The 16,706-nt window shown below is 43.4% G+C and overlaps 1 protein-coding gene across 4 annotated transcripts in view; it reads right to left on the bottom strand.

The window, feature by feature from the left end:
• Positions 1 to 1,399: 1,399 nt before the first annotated feature.
• The window catches only part of NPY5R (neuropeptide Y receptor Y5), a 32,648-nt gene continuing 17,341 nt past the window's right edge, over positions 1,400 to 16,706 (bottom strand). For 2 of the 4 annotated variants that reach the window (XM_083457458.1, XM_083457459.1), the window contains exon 2: positions 1,400 to 3,594. In XM_083457458.1, the coding sequence (XP_083313584.1) occupies positions 2,263 to 3,585 (1,323 nt within the window). In that variant the 5' untranslated portion in view covers positions 3,586 to 3,594 and the 3' untranslated portion in view covers positions 1,400 to 2,262. Of the gene's footprint in view, positions 3,595 to 12,752; positions 12,852 to 16,706 lie in introns of all 4 variants that reach the window. The other 2 variants (XM_083457456.1, XM_083457457.1) reach the window with 2 other exon arrangements.

Here is a 16,706-nt window from a genome sequence, read left to right as displayed (position 1 = left end):
AAGGCAGGCTGCAATATTGATCAGTTCTTATGTATCAACTGGCTCGGGTAGTTAGAGAGTCTAGACTGTAGCTGTAAGAGCATGGTTGGGGGCCACGGATTCTTTTCTTCACTGTGAAATGGTGGTAGATGACAGGAACAGTCACTAGCGTCTTCTACCCCCAATACAAGGGGATACTGCAGTTTCACAGTCTCTGGTAATGAGTTCCATTCCTTATGTTGGAGTACCAGTAATCAGAAAACTTAACATTGAAAGGTCCACCTACAATTGAAGAGCAGACATGATGGGGCTATGGGATGTTTTCATGGTACCAGTTTGACATCCTTAAACCTATAGTCCCATCTGTCTTTTATTTACACAACCTTACACTTGTCAAGCTAGCACAGAAAGGCTCTGCACGGGGTCTTAGAGAGGCAGCTAGAGCAGAACTGGAAAGCTGTAGCCAAATTGGAAAACAGTCAATGTGATTATAGCACCTCCTGGGGCACAAAGATATGCTTATGCTGAGAGAGATATAATGGGAGATATGACCAAGTTGTCATACCACACTTTAAAGAAAAGATCAGCAACACAGCTCAATTCTTTCAGAAGCAAGACATCCCTTTGCTGAGCTAAACTTTGGTATTAAAGTATAGCTGCTTGATCCACAGTACAGACATACCAAAGTGCAAGGATTTACGTGCATGCAATCCCACTAAAGTCTCTGATGTGATATAATACAGTAGGCTGCTCCAGAACAGGAGAGATACAGAGTATTTACTTTTTTCTGTCTCCTCTCTCAAAGCTGCACTCCAGCAAAACTAATTAGCTGAATGCTGATTTTAAATTTTTGCCTTTTTTTTACTGTATATCTATGTATATTTGTTGTAAACTGCTTTGATATTTTTTTTTAAAAAATGAAGTGTTATACAATTTTTTTCTAAATAAATAAATAATCTCAAGCAAGAGTTCCCTGATGCATGTGCTTCTATTGTACTTGTCTAAAACGTAGCTTGCATCCCACATTAATCCTACTCAGAGAAGACCCATTGAAATTAAAGGACATGAGTAACTTAGGTCCATGGACTTGTAGTGGATCTACTCTGAGTATGACGTGGTTGAGACAGCCCTCAATATACACAACATGGGTATGTGCTAAAATGTAATGCTGGTTATTTCTTATCATTGTCTCTTCCTTCCCTCTATTGTCTTATTTAGATTGCAAGCTTCTAGAGCCAAAAACTCTGATTCAGTAGTACTAAACGATAGAAAGTCATCATGTATGCACAAGCTTCTTTTCAACCAGATTCAACCAGATTTCTTAAAATAGAAATTATTTATATCAAGCAATAAAGAGATTGCCTTATTTATTCCATTCACACAGAAGCCAACGATTTATTTAAAAAGAAATATTGCCTAAAGAGCAATGGGTTCACTCATGACAACGATACATTGTTCTTTATATTTGATTGTTACCTCGTGACAATACATTGTTTTAAGTATCTGCTAGCAAGATTTGCAATCTAGGTATCTTTGACATGATGTTAAAGCAGCTTTAGAAGGAACTTTGTGGAACTGCGTTTCGATATTGCATTTCTGTTTATAGGGTAGCATCCAGTGATATTTTTCTAGAAAAAGAGGTTCCGGGACTCACCATGAATGCCTCTCTCGTTCTCTTATCATGGCAATGGGGCCCACCTGAGAAGTGCAGGAACTGAGTTCTGGTGAAAAAAAGCCCTGGTAGCATCCAACACAGTGCTGCTCCTAACACAAGGATTTTTGACTACAAAGGAGACCTTCCCCTTTGTTTCTTCTCTTTGAGCATCCTCTAAATCTGTCCAGGGGATTCCCCCAACACTCTGGAGCAGATTTGGGGAGCATGGGGTTTATGGGTAGAGGGAGGGGAAGTTCCCTTGCACAAGTCGGAATCCTTGCACTAACAGAAATACTTTGCTGGATGCCACCCATAGTGTACATATTGAAAACGATCTGTTTCTTTTGTACATCAAATAGATGCCTCCTGACAGAAAATCTGACATGAGTGGTTGTCATAGAGGGAATGATAAGAGGATTGTAGATTGACCAGTCAAACCTTGACACCTGGCATGTTTACAAACTGAGAAGTGTTATCAAATCATCCAACCACCGAGTTAACCTTTGTCACATTAAATGGACAACAGGAACTTTCCGTAACGCATTCCCGCAAGCAGTCAGATGATATGTTTCACAGTTTGAACCTGCGAGGATAATGATTTGTGTTTTATTGTTCCATTTACAGCCGTTTTATGATAATTGTAAGCATGGAATAAGGGCCATCAAATCAGCTTTTATGCCGTTATTAAGAAATCCATATAGAATGGGATTTAAACAGCAGGACATCATGCCCAGCAAATGACAAATACAGTACACCAATTTAAAATGCTTGTTTGAGATGAGATTGCCATTAAAATCTGTTACAACGTGGAAAACGTGAAGAGGCATCCAACTGACTGCAAAAACTATAATCAGCACCGTCAGTCGGCAGAAAACCTTCCGAGACCTTTTCCGAATCCGAGTGGTGGATCGGGCTATTGTCATCCCATCCTGTGTTTCAGAACTCACTGGTTTCACCTCAAAGCAGATGGGAATCCCTGGGATGAATTTGCTGGATGAAAGCTGACTTCTTTCTGTCCCTGATGTTTCAGGGAGATCCCCAGAAGTATTGCCCCGATGGTGCCTTAATATTGCTGGCACCACGCTAGCTGTCTTTTTGCTGTACCTCCTCCGATTTTTCCTAACCAAAGTATAACTCCACCTCTCGGAGCTAGAGAGCTGTCCCTGAGGCCCCTGGCTCTTGGGTACATGGAGGGTTAAGTTTATCATCTCGTTCTCCTCCAGTTTGTTTTCTTTGCCTGACAATCTGGAACTTACGGACCTGCAGACTCTGGTGTGACTGACGGTGAGGCAAACCAAAGGCAAAATGTACTGCATGAGCAACAAGGAAATAGTGAATGCAACCCTGTAGCACGTAGATGGCCAAGACTCCACACACAAGCGCTTGCTTTTCAGTGCTTCCAGGTGGAGATCTTCGAGCTTGTGGAAAACAAGCAGAGGGGAGCAAATGGCTAAGCCAAGAGTCCAGATGACGAAAATGAGGTAGCAGCCGTGTCTCAGCGTCAGGTTACTAGAAAGAGGGTGGCGGATCAAGCGGTACCTGACCACAGCAATGGAAATCAGCATCCAGGTGGACAGCAGGACAGACACGCATTGGAGGAAAGGCATCACATGGCACATGACTTCTCCAAACATCCACTGATCAAGTAGAACTGAGGTCAAGGTGAAGGGAGAGCAAAAGACCACCACTAGTATGTCGGAAAAGGCTAAGTTGCCAATGAGGAAGTTTATTATGGTTTTTTGCTTGCACTTCATTAGAGCCATGAGGATCAGCAGGTTTCCTATGAAGCCAGCGAGGCTGATGAAAGTGTAAAGCCCAATCAGGAAGTACTGAATGTCATCTACGCTGTTTTTATAGTCTTCCCAGGTAGGAAAATGGGAGCCCTTGGAAGGGGCTGAGTTGTTCTCTGTGGCAAGTGTCCTGTTACTGTAATCTTTGAGGTCTCTGTCCATAATGAAGTCCTGTTTGGAACCGGAAATAGAATGATTATCAGCTGCAGAAACAAGGGCACTCATGCAAACCACATTTCAATACCTAATAAATAAGTGTGGTGCTGTAATTTTACTTATCTTAAGTGGCAAATGTATTCCAAAGAATGTATTCTATCCAAAGCTAAATTTCCCTCTTAAAAATTTCAAAAAAAAGAAAAGATTTTTCTCTCAATCATCTTTCAGAAGCAGCTTTTTAAAATTGATGCTCAAAATGTATTTCCCACCTTTCTCAAGGCAAGTTGCAAAACAAGAGAACTAAGATAATACATAAATAATACAAATAACAACACATATCACAATAAGCTAAAAAGGAAGCATTAGTGTAAAATCAACTTAATGGAAATAATTTGCAAAAGCTCATCAAAGTGAAAAACTGTCTGCTGACTGTCTAAAAGCAGGAGGCTACTCCAGATCTTGGATGCAACGGCCAAACTCTGTGCAGTACCCAGCCATGGTACTGAAAACGGTTCGTTTGTGTGAGAGGAGAGAGAGAACACAGGCAGGTTCTAAGAAACACCAGAACTTCAAGGACAGTCTTTTGTACAGCACATCATAGTAATCTAATCTGGTGGTAACTAGAACAGTGGTTCCCAAACCTTTTCCTCCTGTTGACCACTTGAAGACTGCTGAGGCTTTTGGCAGATGACTTGATGATTTTGATCTCAAATACAATAAAATGCAATATAAAAGAATGAAAAGAAGCAATAAAAATACTATTGAAATGAGTATGGATATTTAACGTGATGGATGTGCCATCTTCTGCCTTCAACCACAAATCCACAGAAATGCCACGGACAACACAAATGAAGCTTGCAAAACATTGGTGATTCACGGACCACAGTTTGGGATCCCTCAACTAAAGCATGAACCAATGAGACTACAAAATTATTTTACCAATCCCCCTTTTATTGAATTGAGACTCCTTTTCTCCACCCACACATAGCAGTTAATAGCAGTCATACTTTCTACAATACAGATAATTCGTATTATGCAAAATGTGCTTTCTGCCTTTCACTTCCACAAACATCAGTATTATTTGTTATGGAAGGAAATTTTCAGATTACGTGCCAGCAAGTTTTTGGGTACCGCATATGTTACCAGTAGCTGTATTATTTGTATTTTGAGGATCAGTATTTTGTCTGCTTATATATAATTTTGCTGGGATGAAATACCAGTCTCTTTTTAATAAAATAAAATAAAAATCTCAAATAATACAGAATTCCCTGTAATTATTCCAATAGCTGATTCTTCCCACTAGGCAGTCAGCATTAATGTGAAAAAGCTCTTCAGTGGTGTCAAGAGATGACTCTTGATTTTGGTTACTAGGGTGAAGTGAGGACCTCTTCTGATTAGATAAGGGATTTTGTGTGCAATTAGCATGCTGGGGTTGTGAGTTACTTTTTCTCCTATCCCCTTTTGTCTGAAATGGATTGGTAATAAAATACCATTTTCTTTTGCAAAAGGACACCACACATTCTCTGAAGGTTACTGCCTTATATTTGATCATTAAGTTTTACAGCACTCTTGAAAAACAAATAGAGATAGATGATACAATTCCAGCAGCCTAAGTTCTCTAGCAGGTGCCTATATTTTGTCAGCATGAAAATTGCTATTGATTGCCTGTATCTCGGTCACAGCCTTCACTAGTTCCCTGCCCACTGTGAAATAACCAGACCTCTTATATACTTTAAACAGCCTGGGATAATTTTTCTAACACCATTCTGAAAAATGGGTAGTAAGCATATATTGAATTCTTAAACCTGCTTAGGCGAACAGGGCTAGCCTGAAGGATGTAAGAGATCTGAGCAAACCCAGACTCCACCTTTCTGTTTCATGTATTATATTTTCTCATTGGTTACACTTATACAAAGAGGCACACACTTTCTCATGCTCTACTCATTCAAAGCCTGAAATCTGCCAAAGGCCAGACAGTGGGGCCATTGCTGTCCCATGTATTTTGCATTTAATAAAAAAAGAGAACACAATCATTTTGTTCTTTCCAACTGATTGAGAGACACTGTGTTCTAAAATAACTCTGATTAAAGGCTACGAGCCTATTCTCCTAACCATGGCACTTTAGCCTATAGAGGTTGCTTGATAAACTGTCTTTGGTTTCCAGTCTATGGTGCGCCAACCATCCCTCTATACTTTATTTCATTTTCTGTATGCATTAAGAAGTCCTTTTTCTCACGCTTCCCAGCAAAATTCTATGCATGGCAGTGTTTGCATACGATCAACTTGCCATGCTCAAAGAATCAAAACTCACAGGCTCTTCTCACATCTACCATGATGATCATAATGAGAATAGATTACGATATGGGTAGGTAACCTGTTTTCCATCAGGTATTTGCCATTATACTGCAATTCCAACCATCCTTGACCACTGGTCATCTTGGCTGGGATGGATGTACGTAATTTAAAGTCCGACAACATCAGGAAAGCCACAGGTTTCCCCATCCCTGGGTTAGGAATTTGTGTATCACAAGGAGGAAGTGATCTCATCACTGATGGTCCATTCTATTTCCAGCCAAAGATCTCTGGGAAGTCAGAAGCATGTAGGCAACAGCTGCTTCCTACTGTTTGTCCACTGTAACTTTTAGCTTGCTCTGCCTCCCCTGGTTTATAATATGCCTTAATACCAGCAGAGGCACGTGCCATCACTTTGAGCAACAACAACCCTGGCTCCCAAGAATCAGATGTATTGAACATAGATTACAAACCACATATAAGAAGGGCCAAGACATGTTTTTCCACTGCTAGGTCTTTCTTCCATGAGGGTGAAAATGTATTCCTGTTATACTTTTGATTTCTGCCAACAGCTTAACATGAATGAATCAGGGGTTGTTTGTTATGGAGATGAGGGATTAGCAAACCACATGGGCTTCTCTTCAGAATTGCAACATATTGTAGTATTATTCATGAATGATACCAACTAAATAGGCAGCCCTTTTACTTACTGTTGCCTCACCTCAGCAGCCAGTCCTACCATTGGACATAGTGGTCACCTCAGGCATCTGATTCTGGGTGTCACAAATTTGGAGCGAAGTGCCATCAATATACAGTGGTACCTCGGGTTACATACGCTTCAGGTTACAGACGCTTCAGGTTACATACACCGCTAACCCAGAAATAGTACCTCGGGTTAAGAACTTTGCTTCAGGATGAAAACAGAAATCGTGCTCCGGTGGCACAGCAGCAGCAGGAGGCCCCATTAGCTAAAGTGGTGCTTCAGGTTAAGAACAGTTTCAGGTTAAGAATGGACCTCCGGAACGACTTAAGTACTTAACCCGAGGTACCACTGTACAGATCATACCTAGCTCTGGCTCTCTGTTCTATCTGAAACAGGAGAGGTGGTTGAGATGTTAGACCAGTGCTTAAAGGCAGTGATAGGCTGGATGTGGGCCAATAAACAGATGCAGAATCTTGAAAAGACAGAGGTGTTGTGCGTCCTCATTTCTCATGTCTAAGAGGTGGGGAGACGGCCTGCCCTGGATGCGGTTGCACTCCCCTGGAAGGAGCTTGGAGATATTCCTGGATTTAACACTGTCATTGGAGTCTCAGATGACGTTTCCGAGCACAATTCAAAGTGTTGGTGCTGACCTTTAAAGCCCTAAACGGCCTCGGTCCAGTATACCTGAAGGAGTGTCTCCACCTCCATCGTTCTGCCCGGACACTGAGGTCCAGCACCGAGAGCCTTCTGGCGGTTCCCTCACTGCGAGAAGCCAAGTTACAGGGAACCAGGCAGAGGGCCTTCTCGGTAGTGGCGCCCTCCCTGTGGAACGCCCTCCCACCAGATGTCAAAGAGAACAACAACTACCAGACTTTTAGAAGACATCTGAAGGCAGCCCTGTTGAGGGAAGCTTTTAATGTTTGATGTATCACAGTATTTTAATATTCTTTTGGAAGCCGCCCAGAGTGGCTAGGGAAACCCAGCCAGATGGGCGGGGTATAAATAATAAATTATTATTAATTATTATTATTATTATTATTATTATTATTATTATTATTATTATTATTATATTCAGTGGCTAGGAGTGCCTTTTTCAGCTCCAGCAGGTTCACCAGCTATAACCTCTTTTGGACAGAAATGTCTTGAACTCCATGCTCTGATAACTTCTTTTGCAATATGCTCAATGTGGAGACATTCTGCCCTGGCACCTGAGGTTTCACTTTCCTGGTCTTCCAGATCTCTTTAAAAAAACACCTTTCAACTGGAGTTATCACTGGGGTCATATGCACTTACTGGCACAGATGAGAAAGCGGAAAGATAAATTTACTGTAACAAATACATGGATTCATTCAAGTTTGGCCCATTCTGGGTCTTACATTCCTCCATGTTGCTTCTGGGTAGTTTATATGGTACAGTTAGCTACCACGGGAGACGAAACCATTGTTTTTACTCATGATGTAAAATGCTGTCTGGCAGGAGAGGACTATTTCTTCTCTTACAGCTTTTGGGGGGTCTTTCTTTTCCTCCAGGTTCAAGCAAACAGCATATTTATCACTAGGCAATCCCTACTGCAGCAGACAATTGCTGTACCCAGTTCTGTCACCTTTTTAAAAAGAGATTGATAATTTTGGCATCCCTGAAGTCTGCTGGGATCGCTTCTCTCTCCCAGATTTTTTTGATGAGCTTGTGAAGTTGTTGTGTAAGTTCAATTCCACCCACTTTGAAGATTTCAGCAGGTATCCCATCAGGTCCACTGGCTTTGTTGTTTTTCACTTAGTTAATAGCTGTACACAACTCTCCCAGATTTGGAGATACTGCAAGCTCATCTCTAATTTGTTTTTGTGGGATTTGTGAGAAGACCTCAGCAGCTATGGGGGAGTTGTGGTTAAGGAGATATTGGTAGTGTCCTTTCCAGCACAGTGCAATAGCTTCTTTATCTTTTAGAAGTGTGGTACCATCTGCTGAGTGTAGGGGGGCATATGCCATGATTTATTGGTCCATAGATGGTCTTTGTGGCTTTAAAGAAACTCTGTGCATCATGAGTGTCGGCTAAGTGCTAGATCTCTTGAGCTTTTTTTTTATCCACCAGGTGTTTTTTAGTTCTCTGGTTCTTAGCATTGGCATATGTTTGTTTTTTTTCTTAGTGGCACAGTTTCTTTCTCTTTGCCAGATCTGAAATGCCTTCCTTTTCTTGTCAGTCTTGTCATGGCATTCAATCTCACTGTCATTCTCATCAAACCAGTCCTGGTGTTTCTTGGTTTGGTATCCAATAGTTTGTTCACAGACTGCAATAATGGATGTTTTTAGCTTGGTCCAGTGTTCCTTGATGTTATCAGGGAATTCTGAAAGCAGATGGTCCTTAAGAGTCATTTAGAAGCAATCCCGCTTAATGGGAACGTGAAGGGCTTGAGTGTTCATTTTGTGCCTTGGTTTTCTTCCCTGAAGCCTGCGTTGAGGTATAATCTTGATAGCCATCGTGGCGCGTATTAGTTGGTGATCTGTCCAGCAGTCGTCGGTGATCGTCATAGCTCTGGTAAGGAGCACATCACGTTGATCTTTAGCACGGACAATAACATAGCCTAAGAGGTGCCAGTGGTTTGACCATGAAGTTTTAAATTTATTTTTCTGTCAAAAGAGTGTTTTGGTAATAACAAGGTTGTGCGCTGCACATATCGTCAAAAGTAAGATTCCATTCTGGTTGCTGTTGCCAACTCCTTCTTTCCCAATAGTCCCAGGCCACAGATCAAAATCTCACCCAACTCTTGCATTAAAATCACCCAGAAGGATAATTTTATCTTCCTTAGGCGTCTCTGACAGGATGGTATCCAGCTGAGAGTAAAATTTTTCTTTAATGTCTTCATCAGCATCCAGTGTTGGTGCATAAGTGCTTATAATAGTAGTCTGTTGGTTTTTTGTGAGCTTTATTCGAAGGGTTGAAAGTCGCTCATTAATGCCAGTAGGGACTTCTGGCAGGAGCTTCACAAGGTTGTTTTTCATAGTGAAGCCTACCTATGTATTCAATGTTCTTGTTCAGATAGACCTTTCCAGAAGAATGTGTAGCCTCCTTTTTCTTCCTTCAGTTGTCCCTCGCCTGCTCTTCGAGAGTCTTGAAGCGCTGCGTTTAGGACGTTCGCTGTCTGTGTTATCTGACAAAGTCCATATATTCCATGTTCCAAAGTTCAATTGTCTTTTACGACCCATGGGTGGTGACCCCACTGTGCGCGGTAATCCAGTCAGGGAAAAAGGGAGGCAGACTATGTTTAGGGCACCGTTTCCAGCCCCTTCCCCTTTTTGGGGTGAGCAGAGTGGATCCTAAAAAGGGCTGCTCAGTCATGGATACAGCTGCTGAGCTGCTCAACTGCCTCATTCCTTGAGTCAGAATGACTGAACGCCCATGTGTCGGTTCAAGACTAGGGGCTTCCAGATTTCACATTCCTGCCTCCGTAGCCATTTAGTGATCGCCATGGGGGGGGGAGGGTTTGTGGGGGTTGGGTTGGGTTTTTGGAATACGCCTGTGCGTGAATTTGTTTTATGTGTAGAGATCAGTGCACGCTGACCAACGCACAGTCTTCGCAGTAGGGCTCTGTTCTGATGGCATGAGTAGTCACGACGAACTGGTGGATCCTATCTGCTGCAGCCTTCATCCCCCTTCACAGCCGTTGTAACACACTGCTTGTTATCATCCGCCTGTTCTGCCATTGAGGACTTCTTGGATCATTCTTTGTCTAGCTCCTTCCCTGTTATATACGGAGCTTGGATCCTAGAACAATAGGCAAGTAGGATCCTAGAATGCAAGAACTGATTGGCTTGCAGGAAAAGACTAATCAGGCTCCAGGAGGGAAGCAGAATCAGCCAATCAGACGGGACTCATTGTGTAAATAATGTATATAAAGGCCTGAGGTTTGGGGGGGAATTCAGTCACTGTTTTACAAGCTGCAATAAAGAGCATGAAATCACTACAGGACTCTGAGAATATTTAATTTTCTTTGACCTTACCGCCTTGGTTGACCCTGCTGGGATTACGAGATTCCCGACAGCTTCACTCACAAGGGTCATAGGAATGTGCAAGCCCACTCACCATGACAAGTGAGAGAACTGAGATAGATTGCACTGAGCCCTGGTCTCATTAGACAAAGCATTCCACCAAAAAGGCTCTGGCTCTGGTCGAGGACAGCTGGATATGTTTTGCGCCAGGGACCACCAGTAGGTTGCTGTTAATGAGCGTCACACTCATGGGGGTGTATTGGAAGATAATTTGCACAGATAAGAAAGGTCACAGACTGTTTAGGGCTTTAAAGATCAGCACCAAAACCTTGAACCTGATTCAATACTCCACCTGGAGCCAATCCAGCTGATGAACAACCAACTGAATATGGGCTCTCCACAATGTCCAAGTAAGAACTCATGCATTTTAGACCATTTGGAGTTTCTGGAGCAGTCTCAAGGGTAGCCCTGCATCTCTCTCTCTCTCTCTCTCTCTCTCTCTCTCTCTCTCGCATTTATACCCTGCGCTCGCTGGCTCAGGTGTACAGCAAGTTAAAGTAGTCTAGTCTGCAGGTGACTACTGCATGGATCACCATGGATAGGTTGGAAAGGGACAGGTACAGTACCAATCGCCTAATCTGACATAGATTAAAAAATGCCAGTTTGGCTACATTTGTGACCAATGCCTCCATAGAGACAGAAGCAGCCAGGATCACACCGGGACTCCTTATGGCAGCTACAGGTGACTATTGCGCCCCATGAAGAGCTGGGAGCAGGCAAACCGAACCAAAATCATTCTGACCCAGCCATTGGAAGACCATCTTTAATGGATAGAGATTCAGCTGACTCCGTTTCCTCCATCCCAGCACACCCACCTAAAAAGTGGCCTATATATCCAGGGTAGCATCTGGCCAGGGCCATGAAGCAGTAGATCCATAATGTTTGTGGTCAGATCTGTGGTTATGTACAAGATATTTGAATAAAGGGTGAATTTGGGGTTCCCCAATGCAAAAAGCGTGAGGATCCATGAGGATCCGTACTTCAAAACCATGTTTTTGGGCCATGCAGTGGCCAGGAAGCCGTGGATCCATGATTTTTGTGGCGCAGGCTGTGCCCCTGGCTATGACGTGTGATCTGACGGTGAGTTTGGGTTGGCCCAATGCGAAAAGCATGAGGATCCATGAGGATCCGTGCTTTAAAACCACGTTTTTGGACCACAGAGTGGTCAGGAAGCCATGGATCCGTGATTTTGTTGGTGCAGGCTGTGCCCCTGGACATGATGTATGATTTAACGGTGCGTTTGGGTTGGCCCAATGTAAAAAGCGTGAGGATCCATGAGGATCTGTGCTTCAAAACCACGTTTTTGGGCCACGGTATGGCCAGGAAGCCGTGGATCCGTGATTTTTGTGGTGGATGCTGTGCCCCTGGCCATGATGTTTGATCTGATGGTGACTTTGGGCTGATCTAGTGCAAAAATCATGAGGATCCGTGTTTATTAACCATGTTTTTGCGCCCCTGCGGCCGCACAAAATAGTGGGTGCATGATTTTTTTGATGCTGTCTACAGAGTAAGACATGGTCTACAGTATCATGGTGATTTTATTTAATTTGAATGAAAAAAATCATATGAATTCACGAGGATCCATCTAGATCTGCCTTTTCCCCTTTTCCCTTCTCCAGCTAGGACTGGAAGACAGTTTTTCTGAACCCTGGATATCTGTTGCAAAGCAGTGGATGACACTGAGTTAGATTGCCCAATGGTCTGATTTGGTATAAGGTACAGTGGTACCGCAGGTTACATATACTTCAGGTTACATACGCTTCAGGTTACAGACTCCACTAACCCAGAAAGAGTGCTTCAGGGTAAGAACTTTGCTTTATGATGAGAACAGAAATCGTGCAGCGGCGGAGCCCCCAGGAGGCCCCATTAGCTAAAGTGGTGCTTCATGTTAAGAACAGTTTCAGGTTAAGAACAGACCTCCGGAACGAATTAAGTACTTAACCCGATGTACCACTGTATTGTTCTCGGTTTCTATACATTAGCTATACATCCAAAAAACCAGCACATAAACACTTAACAATTTATTCTAACAACGCAGTGCTAAGCATATCTTCTCAGGAGTAGCTCCTAGTGGGTTCAGTGGGCTTTACAAATAATCTTTAATTGTGAATCTGCCAAATGGATTACAACTAACCTGTTGCACCACTGCGACTCCAGAAGGCAGAGTTTCTGAACGCTCCGTTTAAGAGGAAGCCTGGCTGATATTCCCCAAAAGAGCAAGAGTTTGATTTAGCTTTAGATAAAACACGAAACGTGGGATAATTTGAAACCGATTGGCAGCCAAGTCAAGCACAAGGCAATTAGTGACGGTTTGGCGCATTACGCCTTCGCCCGTGGCGGAAAGTTTCCACCTTCTTCTTCTTTATATAAAAAAAGAAAATTTCCCACTTCTATTTCAAGCAAGGCTGAATAAAGTAGGAAACGCTCGTTATCTGAAGGACGCCGGAAGAGAAGTGTGGGAATGTTCAGGGGTGCAGGAGAGGATATATTGACTAATTATATCCTTATCCAACTTGTGCTAACAAGTTCCCAAAATATTAGCAGAGTTTATAGACATTCCCCTTTTAGCTCGCAACGGTAACGTGTGCACAGGTTCGCTAGAACCTCTATAATAATTACTCTGGTAATTTCCCCTTTGTTCCCTCTTAAAATATAAGACACGACACAGTCTTCATAAAAGTATAAAAGAGTTTACTCACGTTCTGTTCACAATATGATCCCAGAAGGCACACAGACTTAAAAAGGTAAAATACACTCAGAATCTATCTTATGGAAGATAGTCCCTTAGTCCTCTCTTGGCTGGGAGCCAAGAGAGCATCCTTAGATGTTTCCTCATCGAAGGAAGATGGCAGAGAGAGAGAGATGGCTGCCTGCCCTGTGCTTTTACATTTACCTGCACAGGTGAGGCCACACCCACCTCTGGTCACATGCGGAGGAAGTCCGTCCCCAGGAAGTTTACCTGCTTGCTGGACAGACATCCCTCCCCATCTACACTCTAGGAATGTTGTCATTGACTGCTCCCGTGTTTTACATCCCACATACCCCTTCTCAGGCAATACAACATACACAAAACATAAACAACTTTATTCAACCACCCAGAGTCCCAGCTTGACACGTAGATTCTGGAAACTCTCTCTTGGTAGGGGTTTCGTCAGGATGTCAGCAGTCATCTCTTGGGTGCTGCAGTAGGATAGTTCCACTAGTCCATCCTGGATCATCTGGCGTATGTAGTGGTATTTAACCCCAATGTGTTTTGTTCTGGCCAGGAACTTCTCACTCTGCGTCAGCTTCAGGCAACTTTGATTGTCCTCTAGCAAGCTGACAGGCCCTTTTCTCACCAACCCAAAGTCCTTCATAAGTTGATCAAGCCAGGCGATCTCTCTGCAGGCTTCTGTTGCTGCAACGTATTCTGATTCTGTGGAAGATAATGCTACACAGCTCTGTTTATAACTGCCCCATGCAACAGGTCCATCACCGAACATAAAAACATGACCACTTGTTGATTTATAATCAGCATTATCCCCAGCCCAATCCGCATCAGTATACCCAACCAACTTAGGGTCTCTGACGGCTGGTAACCTTAATTTACAATTCATGGTACCCTTCAAATATCGCACCACCCTCTTTACACCTGCCCAATCATGCTCAGTGGGAGAATTCACTTTTCTGCTAAGAATCCCCACAGCATTAGCTAAGTCAGGTCTACATGTGGTAACTAAATACAAAAGTTTACCAATCGCCGACCTGTAGTCATTGTTGTCCGGCAACTGCTTTGAATCCTGCTGATTCTTCAGGAAGTCAGTAGCCATCGGTGTAGCAACTGGATGTGCGTCTTGCATCTGCATGTGCTCAATTAGCTCGTGGACCTTCTGTCTTTGGCTGAGAAGAAATGAGCCGTCCTCTTCTCTTTCCACCTGGATCCCGAGGTAGTACTGGACATCCCCTAGCTCCTTGACTTCCACCTCTTTGCTAAGGTGTTTTACTATCTGTGTATAGTCCTTCTCACTTGATGTGGCAATAATCAGGTCATCAACAAAAGCTAAGATATATGAGAATTGTCCATTATTTGACTTACTGTACAAGCACTTGTCAGCGTCACCTTGCTTGTACCCAAGTTGCGTCAGCATTTTATGCAACTTCTGGTTCCAGGCTCTAGCAGCCTGTTTAAGTCCATAAAGTCCTTTCTGGAGTTTGCACACTAAATGTGCCTCATGTGGTTTTACAAAACCTTTGGGCTGTTTCATGTAAATTTCCTCAGAAATCTGCCCATGTAGAAAAGCGGTAGCAATGTCTATGTGTTTCACTCTCATTTTCTTGGAGGCTGCAATGCTTAAAAGCATTCTTACGCTGCTGTACCTCACAGTTGGTGCAAAAACTTCATCATAGTCTTCACCAAAACGCTGTGAAAATCCCTGTGCTACAAGTCTAGCTTTGTAGCGCTGCACTTCTCCTTCTGACCCCTTCTTAACCTTGAAAACCCATTTACTGCCAATGGCCTTCTTACCGGGAGGCAGCTCAGTGAGTGTCCAGGTCTTGTTCTGATACAGTGCATCCATCTCCTCCTGCGCGGCCTTCCTCCAGAGACTGGCTTCTGCAGCTGGCATCTCCTGTATCTCTTCCCAAGTGGAAGGTTCCTGTGGAAACGCCGACCCTGCAAAGTAGGACAACCGTAATGGTGGGACACCTTTGTTGGTTCTGGACGAGCGCCTGACCTCTGGTTCTGCGACCGCATCAGCTTCCTCATCCTCCTCCAACGCAGGCATGTCCCCATCTGAGTCCTCATCTTCGTCTCTGGTGCCGCCAGGGTTCTGGTCCTCTGCATCTTCTGGTGCGTCGCCTGTAGGGTGCGCTGTAACACTCGAAGGCAGATAATTACTTTGTGGGGTCTCAAAAGGGAAATATACCAACTCCTGAGTCCTTTCTGACTCATCTGAAGAATCCACAACAGTGTTCTTAGTGTCTACTTTTCCATATTCATCAACATAAACCGCATGGTATGCATTTGTCTTACCAGTTTGTAAGTCCATAATTCTGTATCCTTTGCCTCCAGAGGCATATCCCACAAGGATACCTGCTTTTGCCCTGGAGTCAAGCTTGTGTCTGTGTTCCTTGGGCACGTGGAAGTAACACGGACTTCCAAACACACGTATGTGCGACAGATTGGGAGCTTTCCCATGCCAAAGTTCAAATGGTGTGCGCTCTGCCCCTTTAGTTGGCAGTCTATTCTGCAAATAGACCGACGTGTACACTCCTTCGGCCCACAGCTTCTGTGGCAAACGTGCATCCTTTAGCATGCACCTTGTCATATCCATAATGGACCTAAGCTTTCTCTCAGCTATGGCATTCTGCTGTGGTGTGTAAGGAATTGTGGTTACGTGTGCAATTCCTTCCTTGGCCAGGAGAGCCTGCATTTCATTTGAGCAGTACTCACCTCCATTGTCGCTCATTAACACAGCTGGAGCTCTCTGGAATTTATTCTTGACCATGGCAATGTATTCCTGGAGCTTGTCCACTGTCTCACTCTTCTCTTTGAGGAAATATACAACACAAAATCTTGAAAAGTCATCCAGAAATATTAAAATATATCTATTCTTTCCCAGTGAGGGAACATTCATGGGTCCACATATGTCAGTGTGCACTATGTCAAGCACTTTGTTGCTTCTTTGTTCTGCACAACGTGGAAATGAAGGTTTTACAGCCTTCTCAGTAATACAGCTTATGCACTTTCCTGGAGCTTTGTTGCTCTGCTTTACCTGCAAACCTCTTACAAGATCTCTTTTCTGTAGATCCAGAATGACGTTGGTGTCTCTATGTCCAAGCCTTCTGTGCCATAGGTCCAGATCTGCTTCATCCTTCTGGCTGGAATGTGCCACCTTTGCAGACTGGTTCTCTGAAAGATCAAGCTCATATACACCATTTATTAGCTTTGCTTGAGCAAACACTTTGCCATTTCTAGTCACTTTACATTCTCCATTTCCAAATGTGATCTGGAAACCTTTCTTGTCCAATGTGGACACGCTGATTAAATTGCAGCTCAGCTCTGGAACATACAAAACTCTAGAGATTGTGTTCTCAATGCATTCATTGT

The sequence above is a fragment of the Podarcis tiliguerta genome (assembly GCF_965153285.1).
Source record: "Podarcis tiliguerta genome assembly, chromosome: 9".
Taxonomy (NCBI): Eukaryota; Metazoa; Chordata; class Lepidosauria; order Squamata; family Lacertidae; genus Podarcis; species Podarcis tiliguerta.
The sequence above is the reverse complement of the archived record's forward strand: the minus strand, read 5'-3'. Positions and strand labels throughout refer to the sequence as shown.